Below are 15,682 nucleotides of genomic sequence, written 5' to 3'. Positions count from 1 at the left end.
CAATCCCACAGATGTCTCAAGTTTTGAAGAAGTGTGAAATTGGCATGCTGACTGCAGGAATGTCCACCAGAGCTGTTGCCAGAACATTTTATGTTAATTGTTCGACCATAAGACGCCTCCAACATCCTTTTAAAGAATTTGTCAGTACATCCAACCGACCTCACAACCGCAGATCACATGTAACCACGCCAGCCCAGGACCTCCACATCCGGCTTCTTCACCTGCAGGATCGTCTGAGACCAGCCCCTGGACAGCTGATGAAACTGTGGGTTTGCACAACTGAAGAAAGCGTCTCAGGGAAGCTCATCTGCGTGTTTGACGTCTTCACCAGGGTCTTGAGTTCGGCGTTGTAACCGACTTCAGTGGCCCCTGGCACGCTGGAGAAGTGTGCTCTTCACTGATGAATCCCAGTTTACACTGTACAGGGAAGATGGCCGTCATGTCGGCGAGCAGTTTGCTGATGTCAATGTTGTGAACAGAGTGCCCCATGGTGGCGGTGGGGTTATTGTATGGGAATATATGCTACGGACAACGAACACATTATATAGATGGCAATTTGAATGCACAGAGATACTGTGACGAGCTCCTGAGGCACATCGTGCCATTCATCCGCTGCCATCACCTCATGTTTCAGCATGATAATGCACGTCCCCATGTCTGCAAGGATCTGTACACAATTTCTGGAAGCTGAAAAAGTCCCAGTTCTTCCATGGCCTGCATACTCACCAGACATGTCACCCATTGAGCATGTTTGGGATAGACATGCACGACAGTGTGTTCCAGTTCCCAGCAACATTCCACAGGCCACAATCAACAGCCTGATCAACTCTATGCGAAGGAGATGTGTCGCTCTGCATGAGGCAAATGGTTGTCACACCAGGTACTGACAAGTTTTCTGATCCACACCCGTAAGGTTTTTTAAAAGTTATCTGTGACCAACAGATGCATATCTGTATTCCCAGTCACGTGAAATCCATAGATTATAGCCTAATGAATTTATTTCATTTGACAGATTTCTTTATATGAACTTTAAATGAGTAAAATCTTTTAAATTGTTGCATGTTGCGTTTATATTTTTGTTCAGTGGATATTCCTTTATTCCTTGTCTGGCTGTTAGGCCTCGGGTCATAGACACTTGTTATCATCCAATCACATTGGTTTTGGATTTAATAGAGAGACCACTTGGCCTTTTTTATTGCGGTGACTCACTGGGAGGGTAAATTACAGAAAGCGGGTTGGGGACGAGGAGGAGGGGGACGGGGGGCAGCATTTTCTGAGCCAAGACAATATTGAATCTCTCGCTAAAACTTTTCCATTAGCGATCCAGTGAATCACACATGTCCTTCCTCCTGAGTAGAATGACACACACACACACACACACACACACACACACACACACACACACACACACACACACACACACACACACACACACACACACACACACACACACACACACACACACACACACACACACACACACGGTCATCATTCAAGGCTGGACAGGGGCACAGCAGCAGAGAGATAAGGGATGTCTGTCTGGGAGGCTGCAGAAGCCAGTAGAATTATAGGAAGAGGTAATTGTACAGTACTTTATTTAATAGGATCTGAAAAGACGTCACCTACCGGGGATTTCTATGACAACCTAGTTTTATTGCTTAAAAACCATCCTGTAGAGAGCTTGTCATGGCTAAGAGACTTTGGGTTGAAAAGCACTGAAATACACACTGTCCAGCTGGACAGGGATGGTGACAATGTTCACTGTCAAGTGTAATCTAGTGAGGATACAAAAGGGTTCCGCAGCTTTATAGATGTTAAGAATTGAATAATAATTTGCTTGAGTCAGGCTCCACAGCCCTTCAGTACAATGGCATTGATTGTACTCATAATCCTACACCACCCTATACAACATGACTGTTGCACTGACTACATGACACAGATACTGTATAGCTAGGCCTGGTTAAGTAAAGTTGATATGACAGTTGACATCTACATGCCATGTCTCCTCTACTCGTTTTGCCATTTCAGAAAATTAGCAGACAATCTTATCCAGAGCGATTTGCAGTTAGTGCAATCATCTTAAGATAGCTATGTGAGACAATCACATATTACAAGTCGAAGTAAGTCGATTTTTCCTCAATAAAGAAATGATCAACAAAGTCAGCGGTAGTAGGAAATGACAAGCGCAAGCGAATTTTTTTTATGGGGGAGGATAAGACTGAGATATTATTTTAATGCTCCCCTATGACCCCATCTGTCCTGTGGGTTCTTCCTGTTAGATACACTGTTAATCAGCAAGACCTGCCATCTGGCTGAAACAAGTCATCCACCAGCATACACATACGCACACACATGCAGGCAAACATGCCTGCGCACACACACACCAGGCGCACACACGCGTGCACGGATGCGCGCACATACACAAACACACCCATCCTTCCCAAGCTCTCACAAGACAGTAGCTCCAAAGTGAAGGTTATTTCATTTTCCCATCGTCCCCAATCCCTCCTGTCCAGGTTGTGGGAGGGAGTAGAGGTTAGGATCTGATCCTAATCCCCACTGAGTTCCTGCTGTGCCTGTAGCCTTTCCGTAGCATCCTTCCTCAGGGACTTGACCAGCCCACCCGGATGCTGCCACTAATGTTGCTACCGACGCTAGAAGGAACGAGGGAGTTAAGCGTTTCTCCACATAGGGCAGTCATTACATGTTGTCAGCCGTTTATTGTCATGCAAAAGACTGCTGGTCCCACAGTAATTGACCGTTAATTAACAGAAACATGTTTAGCATCTCCAGGCCTCCACACATACTGTACAAGCCACTGATGGACTCATTTGGAACATCGACAAAAAAAAGTCTAATAAATCAATGTAATATACAGTACCAGTCAAAAGTTTGGACGCACCTACTTATTCCAGGGTTTTTCTTAATTTTGTACTATTTTCTACATTGAAGAATAATAGTGAAGACATCAAAAATATGAAATAATACATATGGAATAATACATATGAAATAATACATATGAAATAATACATATGGAATAATACATATGGAATAATACATATGGAATAATACATATGGAATCATGTAGTAACCAAAAAAACAAAGCAAACAAATCAAAATATATTTTATATTTGAGATTCTTCAAAGCAGCCAGACTTTGCCTTGATGACAGTTTTGCACACAGAGGAGAATGCATGAATCATGGTCAAATTGTTGCAAAGAAACCATTACTAAAGGACACCAATAAGAAGAAGAGACTTGCTTGGGCCAAGAAACACGAGCAATGGACATTAGACTGGTGGAAATCTGTCCTTTGGTCTGATGAGTCTAAATTAGAGATTTTTGGTTCCAACCGCTGTGTCTTTGTGAGATGCAGAATAGGTGAACAGATGATCTCTGCATGTGTGGTTCCCACCGTGAAGCATGGAGGAGGAGGTGTGATTGTGTGGGGATGCTTTGCTGGTGACACTGTCTGTGATTTATTTAGAATTCAAGGCACACTTAACCATTATGGCTACTACAGCATTCTACAGCAATACGCCATCCCATCTGGTTTGCGCTTAGTGGGACTGTAAATTTGTTATTCAACAGGACAATGACTCAATACACCTTCAGGCTGTGTACGGGCTATTTGACCAAGAAGGAGAGTGCTGCATCAGATGACCTGGTCCCCACAATCACCCAAACTCAACCCAATTCAGATGGTTTGGGATGAGTTGGACCTCAGAGTGAAGGAAAGGCCGCCAACAAGTGCTCAGCATATGTGGGAACTCCTTCAAGACTGTTGGAAAGCATTCCAGGTGAAGCTGGTAGAGAAAATGCCAAGAGCGTGCAAAGCCGTCATCAAGGCAAAGGGTGTCTACTTTGAAGAATCTAAAATCTCAAATATATTTTGATTTGGCTAACACTTTTTTAGCTACTACATGATTCCATATGTGTGATTTCATAGTCTTGATGTCTTCACTATTATTCAACAATGTAGAAAATAGTCAAAATAAAGAAAAACCCTTAAATGAGTAGATGTGTACTGGTACTGTATGTGCATACCGGAGCCAGGCAGACACAGAGACACACAAACATACTCACATCAAGCACACACACACACACACACACACACACACACACACACACACACACACACACACAACACACTCACATCAAACACACAACACACTCACATCAAACACACACACACACACACTCACACTCACATCACACACACACACACACACACACACACACACACACACACACACACACACACACACACACACACACACACACACACACACACACACACACACACACACACACACACACACACACACACACACACACACACAGCAGCCAGCTCCTTTGATGACACTGTTGCTGTCTCATTCAGCCTTGCCTTCCTATCCCTGAGATCCAGCGCATTATGTAAGTACTGACACACACACAACCTCAGGCCTGGTCTGTACTGTGGAGTGCCATCTAAAATGGTTAGCTCCCGAAGAGAGACGCCTGGACAGGGAAGGGAGGGATGAAAAATAATATAAAGAATTGAATAAATCAACAAATAGATAAATCAAGAAATACAGTATATACACAATTGCTTCTGGCCTGGAAATTGCAGCATTTCTGCGCTGTGATGCTGGCTGCCCTACTCTGTGTAAATCTCTTGCTCTATCCAGCATCAGTGTTAGCTCCTCTACTCTCTCTGTGTGAAGCTAGCCCTCTGTAGCCAGATCGCTGCTGTCAGATCTCTAGAGACAGATCTTTACATTCAGAGTCAGACCTCTACAGAATAGGAGGGAAAGCCACATAGATATACTATTCACATTGTAATACTAATACTATGCATTAAACAATCAACAGAAATTGGTCAATATGTAGTGTACAACTCTGAATTAGAATGCAATAACTAATGTGGCATGCTACGACAAAATACTACAACAGGTAAACAATGCATACAGGTGCTACACTACTTGACCAAAAGTATGTGGACACCTGCTCGTCAAACATCTCATTCCAAATTCATGGGCATTAATATGGAGTTGGTCCCCCTTTGCTGCTATAACAGCCTCCACTCTTCTGGGAAGGCTTTCCATAAGATGCTGGAACATTGCAGCAGGGGCTTGGCTCCATTCAGCCACAAGAGCATTAGTGAGCTCTGGCACTGGTGTTAGGTGATTAGGCCTGGCTTGCAGTCAGCGTTACAATTCATCCGAAAGGTGTTCAATGGGGTTGAGGTCAGGGCTCTGTGCAGGCCAGTCAAGTTCTTCCACACCGATGTCGACAAACCATTTCTGTATGGACCTCGCTTTGTGCACAGAGGCTGAAACATGCAAGGGCCTTCCCTAGATTGTTGCCACAAAGTTGGAAGCACAGAATTGTTTAGAATGTCATTGTATGCTGTAGTGATAACATCTCCCTTCACTGGAACTAAAGAGCCTAGTCCAAACCATGAGTAACAACCCCAGACACTATGCACTCGGTAGGTAGTGTTCTCCTGGCATCCGCCAAACTCAGATTCGTCCGTCGGACTGTCAGATGGTGAAGCATGATTCATCACTCCAGAGAACGTTTCCACTGGCGGTGAACTTTACACCCTTCCAGCCAACGCTTGGCATTGCGCATGTTGATCTTTGGCTTGTGTGCAGCTGCTTGGCCATGGAAACCATTTCATGAAGTTCCCGACAAACAGTTCTTGTGTGTCGACATCGGTGTGTTTTAGCCATATGCCATATGTGTGTGTGTGTGTGTGTGTGTGTGTGTGTGTGTGTGTGTGTGTGTGTGTGTGTGTGTGTGTATGTGTGTATGTGTGTGTGTGTGTGTGTGTGTGTGTGTGTGTGTGTGTGTGTGTGTGTGTGTGTGTGTGCGTGTGCAGATGAGATAATCTGTTGATGTGCGGAGCGACAACCCTGGCCACTGCCCACTGGAAACACCAACAGGCCACCCAGAACACACACCTCCTTCCTTGTTTCCTCCATTTCTGGAAGCCATCACTGATCTTGTGCTGTCAGATGGATAGACGAAAGCCTCGAAACCACTGCAAACATTTCACTGATCTGGTCATGTTAGATCAGTGGTTCCGTGAAGGAGGGAAGTACCCTCATAGAGGTTTCCCAAGGTAGGGCTATACCTCTCATTCCATCTGTAATATGATCATTCTGTAGTCTGTATTAGTAATACAGTCCCTTCTCTCTCACTCCAATGAGCAGATCATTTAATATACTTTAGCTAAACTGCTGGTGCATATGGACATCTTTCAATTGCTCTCCACATATTGTGAGACAATATGTTGCTGCAGGGATATGCCTATGATGCAGACTGGTCCCAAACAATTGAGATGGTGTGTGTAGTACATTTAATGATTTGAATCATTTAGCAGACTCTCTTATCCAGAGTGACTTACAGGAGAAATAAGGGTTAAGCTAGTCGCCTCGGGGATTCGAAAAAATACAACACACAGATCAATATAAGTTCTATTCTGGTGCAAGAGCCCAGGAGCTGCACGGGTGGAGTGTGACATCAACAGACAGACAAACAGAACCCTTTTCTGTCTGTCTGTCTGTCTGTTTTACTATCCTTGTGGGGACCAAAAGTCCTCACAAGGAAAGTAAAACAAAGAAAAGTGGGGACATTTGCCGGTCCCCACCAGGAAAAAGGCTATTTTAGGCTTATGGTTAGCGTTAGGGGTTTGGGAAAATCGTATTTTGAATGGGAATCAATTGTTTGGTAACAACAAGGATAGTACAACAAACATGTGTATGTGCATGTGAGTGTCTGTCTCTCTGTCTCTCTCTCCCCCTCTCTTTCCCCAGCCTCTCTCACTCTCAGTCAGACAGCACCAAAGGGACAGAAAACACATACTCCTAACCCTGCCCAGCATCACAAATAGAACCGTTTTTAGGATCACAGGGCATTCACTTAGGCTGGCAGATCTGGGGATCCTTTCCTGTCCTCTCCTCTACCCCTGGTCCTCCAGCCCGCTCAGCACTACCCGCTGCCAGGCTCAGGCCCTTGATCTGCCACATCCTGTAATCCTCCACGGGAGGAAAGGACAGGACAGCACCGCAAACAGCCTCGCCACAGACACATTGAAAAAAGCTAGCAGGCAATCACAGCATGGAGCCACACCACAGACATAGAGTTACAGGACAGACATAGAGTTACAGGACAGACATAGAGCTATAGGACAGACAAAGAGCTACAGGGCAGACATAGAGCTACAGGACAGACATAGAGCTACAGGACAGACATAGAGTTACAGGACAGACATAGAGCTACAGGACAGACACAGGGGCGGCAGGGTAGCCTAGTGGTTAGAGCGTTGGACTAGTAACCGAAAGGTTGCAAGTTCGAATCCCCGAGCTGACAAGGTACAAATCTGTCGTTCTGCCCCTGAACAGGCAGTTAACCCACTGTTCCTAGGCCGTCATTGAAAATAAGAATTTGTTCTTAACTGACTTGCCTAGTAAAATAAAGGTAAAATAAAAAATAAAAAGGACAGACATAGCGCTACAGGACAGACATAGAGCTATAGGACAGACAAAGAGCTACAGGAAAGACATAGAGCTACAGGACAGACATAGAGCTACAGGACAGACATAGAGCTACAGGACAGACATAGAGCTACAGGACAGACATAGAGCTATAGGACAGACAAAGAGCTACAGGAAAGACATAGAGCTACAGGACAGACATAGAGCTACAGGACAGACATAGAGCTACAGGACAGACATAGAGTTACAGGAAAGACATAGAGCTACAGGACAGACAAAGAGTTACAGGACAGACAGAGTTACAGGACAGACATAGAGCTACAGGACAGACATAGAGCTACAGGACAGACATAGAGCTACAGGACAGACATGGAGCTACAGGACAGACAGAGTTACAGGACAGACATAGAGCTACAGGACAGACATAGAGCTACAGGACAGACATAGAGCTACAGGAAAGACATAGAGCTACAGGACAGACAAAGAGTTACAGGACAGACAAAGAGTTACAGGACAGACATAGAGCTACAGGACAGACATAGAGCTACAGGACAGACATAGAGCTACAGGACAGAAATCCTCTTCATCAAAGGAGAAAAAAGGACCAATAACAGCATATCTTCTGTATCAGGCATCTTCGTCTTCAGATTAGGCAAAAGCAGGCCAATTCATCATCTAGAGCACTGATCTGAGAAGGGAACAGCGTGGGTGGTTGCATGACTCCGCATTCACCTTCCTCTCCCAGAGATAAAAACCTATTTCTATCTGATCGACATCAATCAAAGATATGACTGAAGTTAAGATGCTTCTCTCCTCTCAAATTCAAAGCTACCAACGTCAGTGAGGAGGACGAATCGCCAAACCATTCACTGATGGTTTATCTTCAGCTCAAGTGGTCAAAAAAAACACATGTTGTCTCAGCGTAAACTGACCATCATAGCCAGTATATCAACCACTCTGTGGTTCCATCTTGATTGACACAAATCTAATACCAATGCAAATAGTAGGGAGAGACAGAAAGACAGACAGCAGGGAGAGACAGACAGAAAGACAGACAACAGGGAGAGACAGAAAGACAGACAACAGGGAGAGACAGAAAGACAGACAACAGGGAGAGACAGAAAGACAGACAGCATGGAGAGACAGAAAGACAGACAGCAGGGAGAGACAGAAGGACAGACAACAAGGAGAGACAGAAAGACAGACAACAGGGAGAGACAGAAAGACAAACAGCAGGGAGAGACAGAAACGCAGACAGCAGGGAGAGACACAAAGACAGACAGCAGGGAGAGACAGAAAGACAGACAGCAGGGAGAGACAGAAAGACAGACAGCAGGGAGAGACAGAAAGACAGACAACAGGGAGAGACAAAAAGACAGACAGCAGGGAGAGACAGAAAGACAGACAACAGGGAGAGACAGAAAGGCAGACAACAGGGAGAGACAAAAAGACAGACAGCAGGGAGAGACAGAAAGACAGACAACAGGGAGAGACAGAAAGACAGACAACAGGGAGAGACAGAAAGACAGACAACAGGGAGAGACAAAAAAAAACAGACAGCAGGGAGAGACAGAAACAGGAAAAAGCAAGGAGGGACAGAAAGGCAGACAGTAATCACACCTTAATGAGCTACTTTCAGGGAGAACACATGCTGGAACAGTAAAGGGGCCTGACGCAGGCAGGCAAGAGGCGAGATAGCGGGCAGGTGCTCTCTGTAGCTATGGCTCCCTGGGGTGCCATTCCACTGCTCTGTGTTATAAAGCACAGCAAGCTGTTGTCCCTGTAAACTGGCTGCCAGCTCAATATCAAGGATTAAGAGTAAAGGATCGGCTTTTTTCTTTTACAGTGTAACATGCCATTTTACTGTAATATGTGCTATCAGACATAGATAGAATGAGTATACATAAACACCAATGAGCTCAGCCTGCTCTTCCAAGGGCATTGTCTTTCTATCTATCTATCCATCCATCCATCCATCCATCCACCTACCTGCTGCTGGTCTGGTCTGGGCTGAGAGCAGCCCCATACAGGGCCTCCCCCTCAGGGACCCAGTGGCTAGTGTACACAACACAAACAGATCAATGGAGTTGAACACAGCATCACACAGAGCAGAAAGGATACAGTCTGAGGGCCCCACTCTGGGTCCCAATGGCCAGGATCTTCTGGACTGGGTCATGGGCCATGGACGACGGCTGATAGGGGAAGCCATGACGGACAGTCTGGGCGTCCAATGAGATGGCAGCAAAGCAATGAGGAATGAGGAAACAACAGATAGAAATCAGGGTTAGTGGGAATAAGCGTTCTCTCAATAGAGTAGTTTTGTGTCCACATAATTCAACATCAATATATTTACTCAAACTGCAATTTGAAATTACAGGCAAAGGAACAGCAATACATGAGCACAACAAGACTTAAACTGTGATGTTTAATGTGTACACCTAACGGGTTGGGTTCCATGATATTGTGTGTACACTAGCAACAACACCCCTACTGGGCACAAACAGTTCAACGTCTAGTTTGGATTTACATTTGGTTGAGTTGTTCAATGTGAAATCAACCAAAACTGTCACCTTATCATTGGATTTAGGTTAAAAGTTGGGTGAAAAAAATACATTTTTATACGTTTTCCACATTGATTGAACATCAATCATCACATTACATTTTTTGGTTGAAATTAAGTGGAAATAATGTTGATTCAACCAGTTTTTGCCCAGTCGGTGATCTCTTTTTATGGCGCCTCCCACATAGCAGCTAATTGTAATTATATTACTCTGTAATAAAACCCTTCACATTGGGGCGTGACAGGTCTACCACAATATGCTGCTGCTGGAGTATTGCATGAGTCAGTCAGTTAGGCAGGTTGTTGTAGCCCACTTGTTTGCTTATAGAGCAAGTGCCCCTAAAAAACAAATTCTCATTTAGAAAACAGACTGTGTGGCATCAATATGAGAAACATTTATTCTACAATTGCAGTGGTGTAAAGTACTTAAATCTCTTTTTAGTGAGCTTTCTAAACACCAAAGTAACATTTCCGATATTGCTCCACTCTCGGAACTAAAAGCACAAGCATTTTGTTACACCCGCAATAACATCTGCTAAACACGTGTATGTGACCAATTCAATTTGATTTGAGAAAAGCCAGTTTGTAAGTTAGTGGACTTAGTTTTTCGATCAGGTCTGTTAGTAAACACCAGATCAATTTGAGTCTGGGATGACTGTGTTACTCTGGTTGGACCTTGTATTATTTGAGTCAGGTTGAAATAGTCTTTGAGTTTTTTCCTGCACGTTTTGTTTTCCCAGTTTATATTGAAATCGCCCATGAAGATGATCTCCTTCTTATAGTCACATTCTTTAAGCATGGCATTTAGATGGTCATAAAACGAGATATCAGATGTTGGTTGTTGATATAATCCAATTATAGTGAGAGACACAAGAGGGGAGAGGAAGACATTCAGCCCCATACATTCAAGGTCATTGGCATGTTTCCATATGTTACGATTGAATTTATAGTTATCTTCCATGTACATAGTCAATCCATCCCCACTGCCGTCTCCCCTGTTGCTCCTGAAATAGGAGACAATTTCTTCAGCCATGTCTCAGAGAAACAGAAAAATCAAGATTAGACTCATTCAATAAATGTTCTACCTGTTCACTCTTAGAAATAATGCTATGAATATTCAAATGACCTCCCAATATTCCTCTAGGCTTGGAACGAGGGTCCCAGAGCATTTTAGCCTGATGGATGGTTTGAAAAAGTTATCTGCAGATTGCTCATTCTCTTATGATAGCAACAGAGGTTATGAGTTACACAGATGTCCTTCTCTGAACCTGATAATATAGGCTACTCAAATATAGATTATTTAAATCATGCATGTTCCACCATTCATCAATGATTTCGGTCTGGGTGGTTAATTAAGGAGCCTTTTTGTCCACTTCTCTCAGAATTACATCCTCCTTATCAGCCATTTTTTCTGCAAGTGACCTAACTCCAGACTCTGATGGGGAGCTTGGTACCCTGGGCCGCTTGGGTGTTTGTTGATTGTTTGTTTGAATGAAAGCCAGCATTGATGTTTGGCTGCCTTCTTTTGTATTCTGCAGAGAACTACACCGCCTTCGGGGTCGCTTATTAACCTCAGAGTTTTCTGTTGGGTTTTGATTGTCACTGGTCTCAGTAGTCACTTTCCCAGCTTCATTTTTGGCATTTTGGGCATTTTTCCTCTTCTTCTTCTTTTTTTTCTCTGAATGAGAGGTCACTGTTGTTTAAATATTCACGAATTGGGGGTGGGAAAGAATGTTCTGGTGATTTCCACGTGGACTGGAGAAACATCAACCAATTGAAAGCTGTCAGTGTAGCTACTTAGCATGCGAACATTAGTTTGCTATCTTGCTAACCTTATCTAGCTAGCTAATTTGATCTGTTTTTGCAGTTTTTTTTACTACAACGTATTCAAAACATTAGTCAGCTGGCTACTGTTTTGTAGTAAGCATAATAGTGTAACGACCCTGGGTTTATAAGCGCGGAAATCGACCCTGCCGCAAGAGCATGCTTTTGCAGCACAGTCGATAGCGCGCCGGACCTTGGGAGAAGGCCGAGGGTTCGAGACCTGCTCCCTACTGTTTCATTACAATAGTGAAAACTTTGCCACAGAAGGAAACCAGTATTTTTGACTTCACCATCTATTGTTGTCTCCAAACTTTTTGCATCTTCCATAAGAGACATTTGTTTTTCTACTTTGTAATGAACACGGTACAATCTTTGGTAGGTAGGATGCTGGCAGTCTGCTGGCAGGCTTCAGCTGCTGTACAGCAAAGCCAAGTCAGTCCGTGCTCATGGTTCTTACAGGGGAAGTGACATTACAGGCTACAGTGACTTGGCTCATGATGCACATCGCAAATGACATGTAGCAACACCCTGAGCACATCGGACACGAAACACCAATACAAATGTAATAGCACAACAAAATAAATAAACAAGTTCCTTGAATTTTCTTTTGCGGGTGACTGTTCATTATAGTTTTTTTGCAAACTGAGCAAGCTAATGTTCTAGCTAAATTAAACCAAGTATTCTAGCTAGCTAGCAGCTAATGTTAGTCACACATGCTAACAGAGTTTATATATATCTAGCAAGTTAATGTGAGCTGAAGTACTGTATCTAGCTACCTTACCAATGTTACATCCTGTTAATGTGGTTATCAAAAAGATAATTACTAGCGGGTTGAAATGAACGTTAGTGGTATGCTAGTTTGCTAAACAACTAGCTAGCTACCCTAGCTAGAGTGTACCGTTCCTATCATTGTTTTGACAGCAGCTCAGACTGGAGCGAGTTTATAGTATGCTATAGGTAGCTAGGTTAGAATTAACAATGGATTGTGTTTTAGAATTACAGCTAGCTATGTCACATTGTTAATGTCATTTCTTGACAGTAGGCTTACAGACTATATGATTGATAAAGATGGCAAGTCTATTTTCTCGAGTCTACGCGGATCAATGCTGGTGTCACACCCTGACCATAGTTTGCTTTGTATGTTTCTATGTTTTGGTTGGTCAGGGTGTGATCTGGTTGGGCATTCTATGTTTATTGTCTAGTTTGTCTAGTTCTATGTTTGGCCTGATATGGTTCTCAATCAGAGGCAGGTGTTCGTCATTGTCTCTGATTGGGAACCATATTTAGGTAGCCTGTTTGGTGTTGGGTTTTGTGGGTGATTGTTCCTGTCTCTGTGTTTGCACCAGATAGGACTGTTTTGAGTTTTCACATTTCTTGTTTTGTTAGTTATTTCATGTATAGTTGTCTTTATTAAAAACATGAATAACCACCACGCTGCATTTTGGTCCGCCTCTCCTTCAGATGAAGAAAACCGTTACAGCTGGTAATACAAGCTGATAATAACGTTAAGACTGTTTTTTTCACATTGCTACCTCTGGAATTGTGAATGTTATAGTTAGCTAACATGTGTCTATTCAGTGTTAGTTAACTGCCAGTGCCAATATGTAACATTATAGGCTAGCTGTTTCTAATGATAAACTTATACAATGCATGAATGCAATGACATTTTTTAAATGTATCAACTGGATTGTTTCAGGAATTATATGTCACGTAGTCATTGTTATTTCTTGACAGTAGGCTTTTACCACTGCATCTTAGTGCAAACAAATCTGGTCTAGAGATTGAGAGAGTCATTTGTAGAAAAGGAATGTAGAGGAATTGTTACAATCTAAGACATAAGACGTAGTTTAAAATGTATTGGGCTGTAGGCTAGGTGTTATCACTCTTGTCATCTCTCCACAGTCTACAGGAATTGGGGTTCCCTAGTGGGAGATTTGTGGAACCCTCGACCGTGTAGGATCTGCTCCAGACACACCGCTTTCCCGTAATGTCAGGACAGCTGTCACGTCCTGACCTTAGTTCCTTTTTTATGTCTCTATTTTAGTTTGGTCAGGGTGTGGGTTTGGGTGGGAATTCTATGTTTTGTTCTGTGTGTTATATGTCTATGTGTTTGGCCTGGTATGGTTCCCAATCAGAGGCAGCTGTCAATCGTTGTCTCTGATTGAGAACCATACTTAGGCAGCCTGTTTTCCCACTATGGGTTGTGGGTAGTTGTTTTCTGTGTCTACGTTTTACCATACAGAACTGTTTCGGTTTTCATTTATTTCTCTTCTTCTTTTGTATTCAGTATTCGGTTATATTTCATTAAAATATGGACACTTACCACGCTGCGCATTGGTCCGATCTTTCATACTCCTCGTCAGAGGAGGAAGACAACCGTTACAACAGCCAAGTGCCTGCACATCTTCTGAAAACATCTGAAAACCTTCCTCTACACCAAGTATCTTGATGTATCCCACAGCACCCCCCCTCACCACCCCTCCACTAAAACCCTTGCCTTTCTTGCAGTAACTCTGGCCCTCTTCTTTTCTTACCAGCACTGACTTTGCTGACCTTATCAAAGTAAAAAATGTACCTACTATGACTGTGATATGGGGTTGTCTCACTTAGCTACCTTATGATGAATGTACTTACTGTCTGTCTGTTAAATGACTAAATGTCTAACTCCTGTTTTCATCCCTCATCACACACTTCCACTTGCCTCACTTTTTGAAAGACGCTCTGGAGCATGCCATCTCATCTCACGCAATTGGCATACTGACTGGAGGAATGTCCACCAGAGTTGTTGCCAGAGAATTTAGTATTCATTTCTCTACCATAAGCCGCCTCCAATGTCGTTTTAGAGAATTTGGCAGTACGTCCAACTGGCCTCACAACCGTAGACCCTGTGTAATCACACAAGCCCAGGACCACCACATCCAGCTCTTCACCTGCGGGATCGTCTGAGACCAGCAACCTGGACAGTTGATGAAACTGAAGAGTATTTCTGTTTTCTTAAATTGACTGATTTCCTTATATGAACTGTAACTCGGTAAAATGATTGAAAGTGCTGCATGTTGGGATTATATTTCTGTTCAGTATGGTATTTACAATGTACCTTTATGGGCCCTCATGCTTGACACTCTCATTGCCTGCTGTTGTGTAATGTATCTCTATCCAATCCTCTGTTCTAATTGTTTCTGTGCAGTCGTCAGTTATCCGGTGGAGCCTGTTACCCTGGCTGCAGGGATGCTAGCATTCAAGGGATTTAATGAGCAGCGTCTAAGCAATTATCCACATGTGTTGTTATTATATAAATTATATATATTTCTACTCATTAGGATCACAAAATGTAATGTGCCAACTTGTGTTTTTACCTAAACCCTCTTTCTGTCATTGTGTTTCTGTCAGACATGTTGAATACAGCCCTGGGCCGTTGACCAACAGTGACTACTATTGTTGCAACCCCTATTACTAGCTTGTTCAACCTCTCTTTCGTATCGTCTGAGATCCCCAAAGATTGGAAAGCTGCCGCGGTCATCCCCCTCTTCAAAGGGGGAGACCATCTAAACCCAAATTGCTACAGACCTATATCCTACCCTACCTTTCTAAGGTCTTCGAAAGCCAAGTTAACAAACAGAACACCGACCATTTCGAATCCCACCGTACCTTCTCCGCTATGCAATCTTGTTTCCGAGCTGGTCATGGGTGCACCTCAGCCACGGTCAAGGTCCTAAACGATATCATAACGGCCATCGATTAGAGATAATACTGTGCAGCTGTATTCATCGACCTGGCCAAGGCTTTTACCATATTCTTATCGGCAGACTCA

General features: G+C 43.4%; 1 protein-coding gene across 8 annotated transcripts in view; it reads right to left on the bottom strand.

Moving 5' to 3' along the window:
• LOC109866606 (syntaxin-binding protein 5) overlaps positions 1–15,682 on the bottom strand; it is a 147,847-nt gene that overhangs the window by 121,826 nt on the left and 10,339 nt on the right. For all 8 annotated transcript variants that reach the window (XM_031800535.1, XM_031800537.1, XM_031800541.1 and 5 more), the window contains exon 2: positions 9,609–9,706. In XM_031800535.1, coding sequence (XP_031656395.1) covers positions 9,609–9,706 — 98 coding nt within the window. The remainder of the gene's footprint in view (positions 1–9,608; positions 9,707–15,682) is intronic.

This window comes from Oncorhynchus kisutch, linkage group LG21 (genome assembly GCF_002021735.2).
Source record: "Oncorhynchus kisutch isolate 150728-3 linkage group LG21, Okis_V2, whole genome shotgun sequence".
In the NCBI taxonomy this organism is placed as follows: Eukaryota; Metazoa; Chordata; class Actinopteri; order Salmoniformes; family Salmonidae; genus Oncorhynchus; species Oncorhynchus kisutch.
Note: the sequence above shows the minus strand (reverse complement) of the source record. Positions and strands in the feature narration are given on the sequence as shown.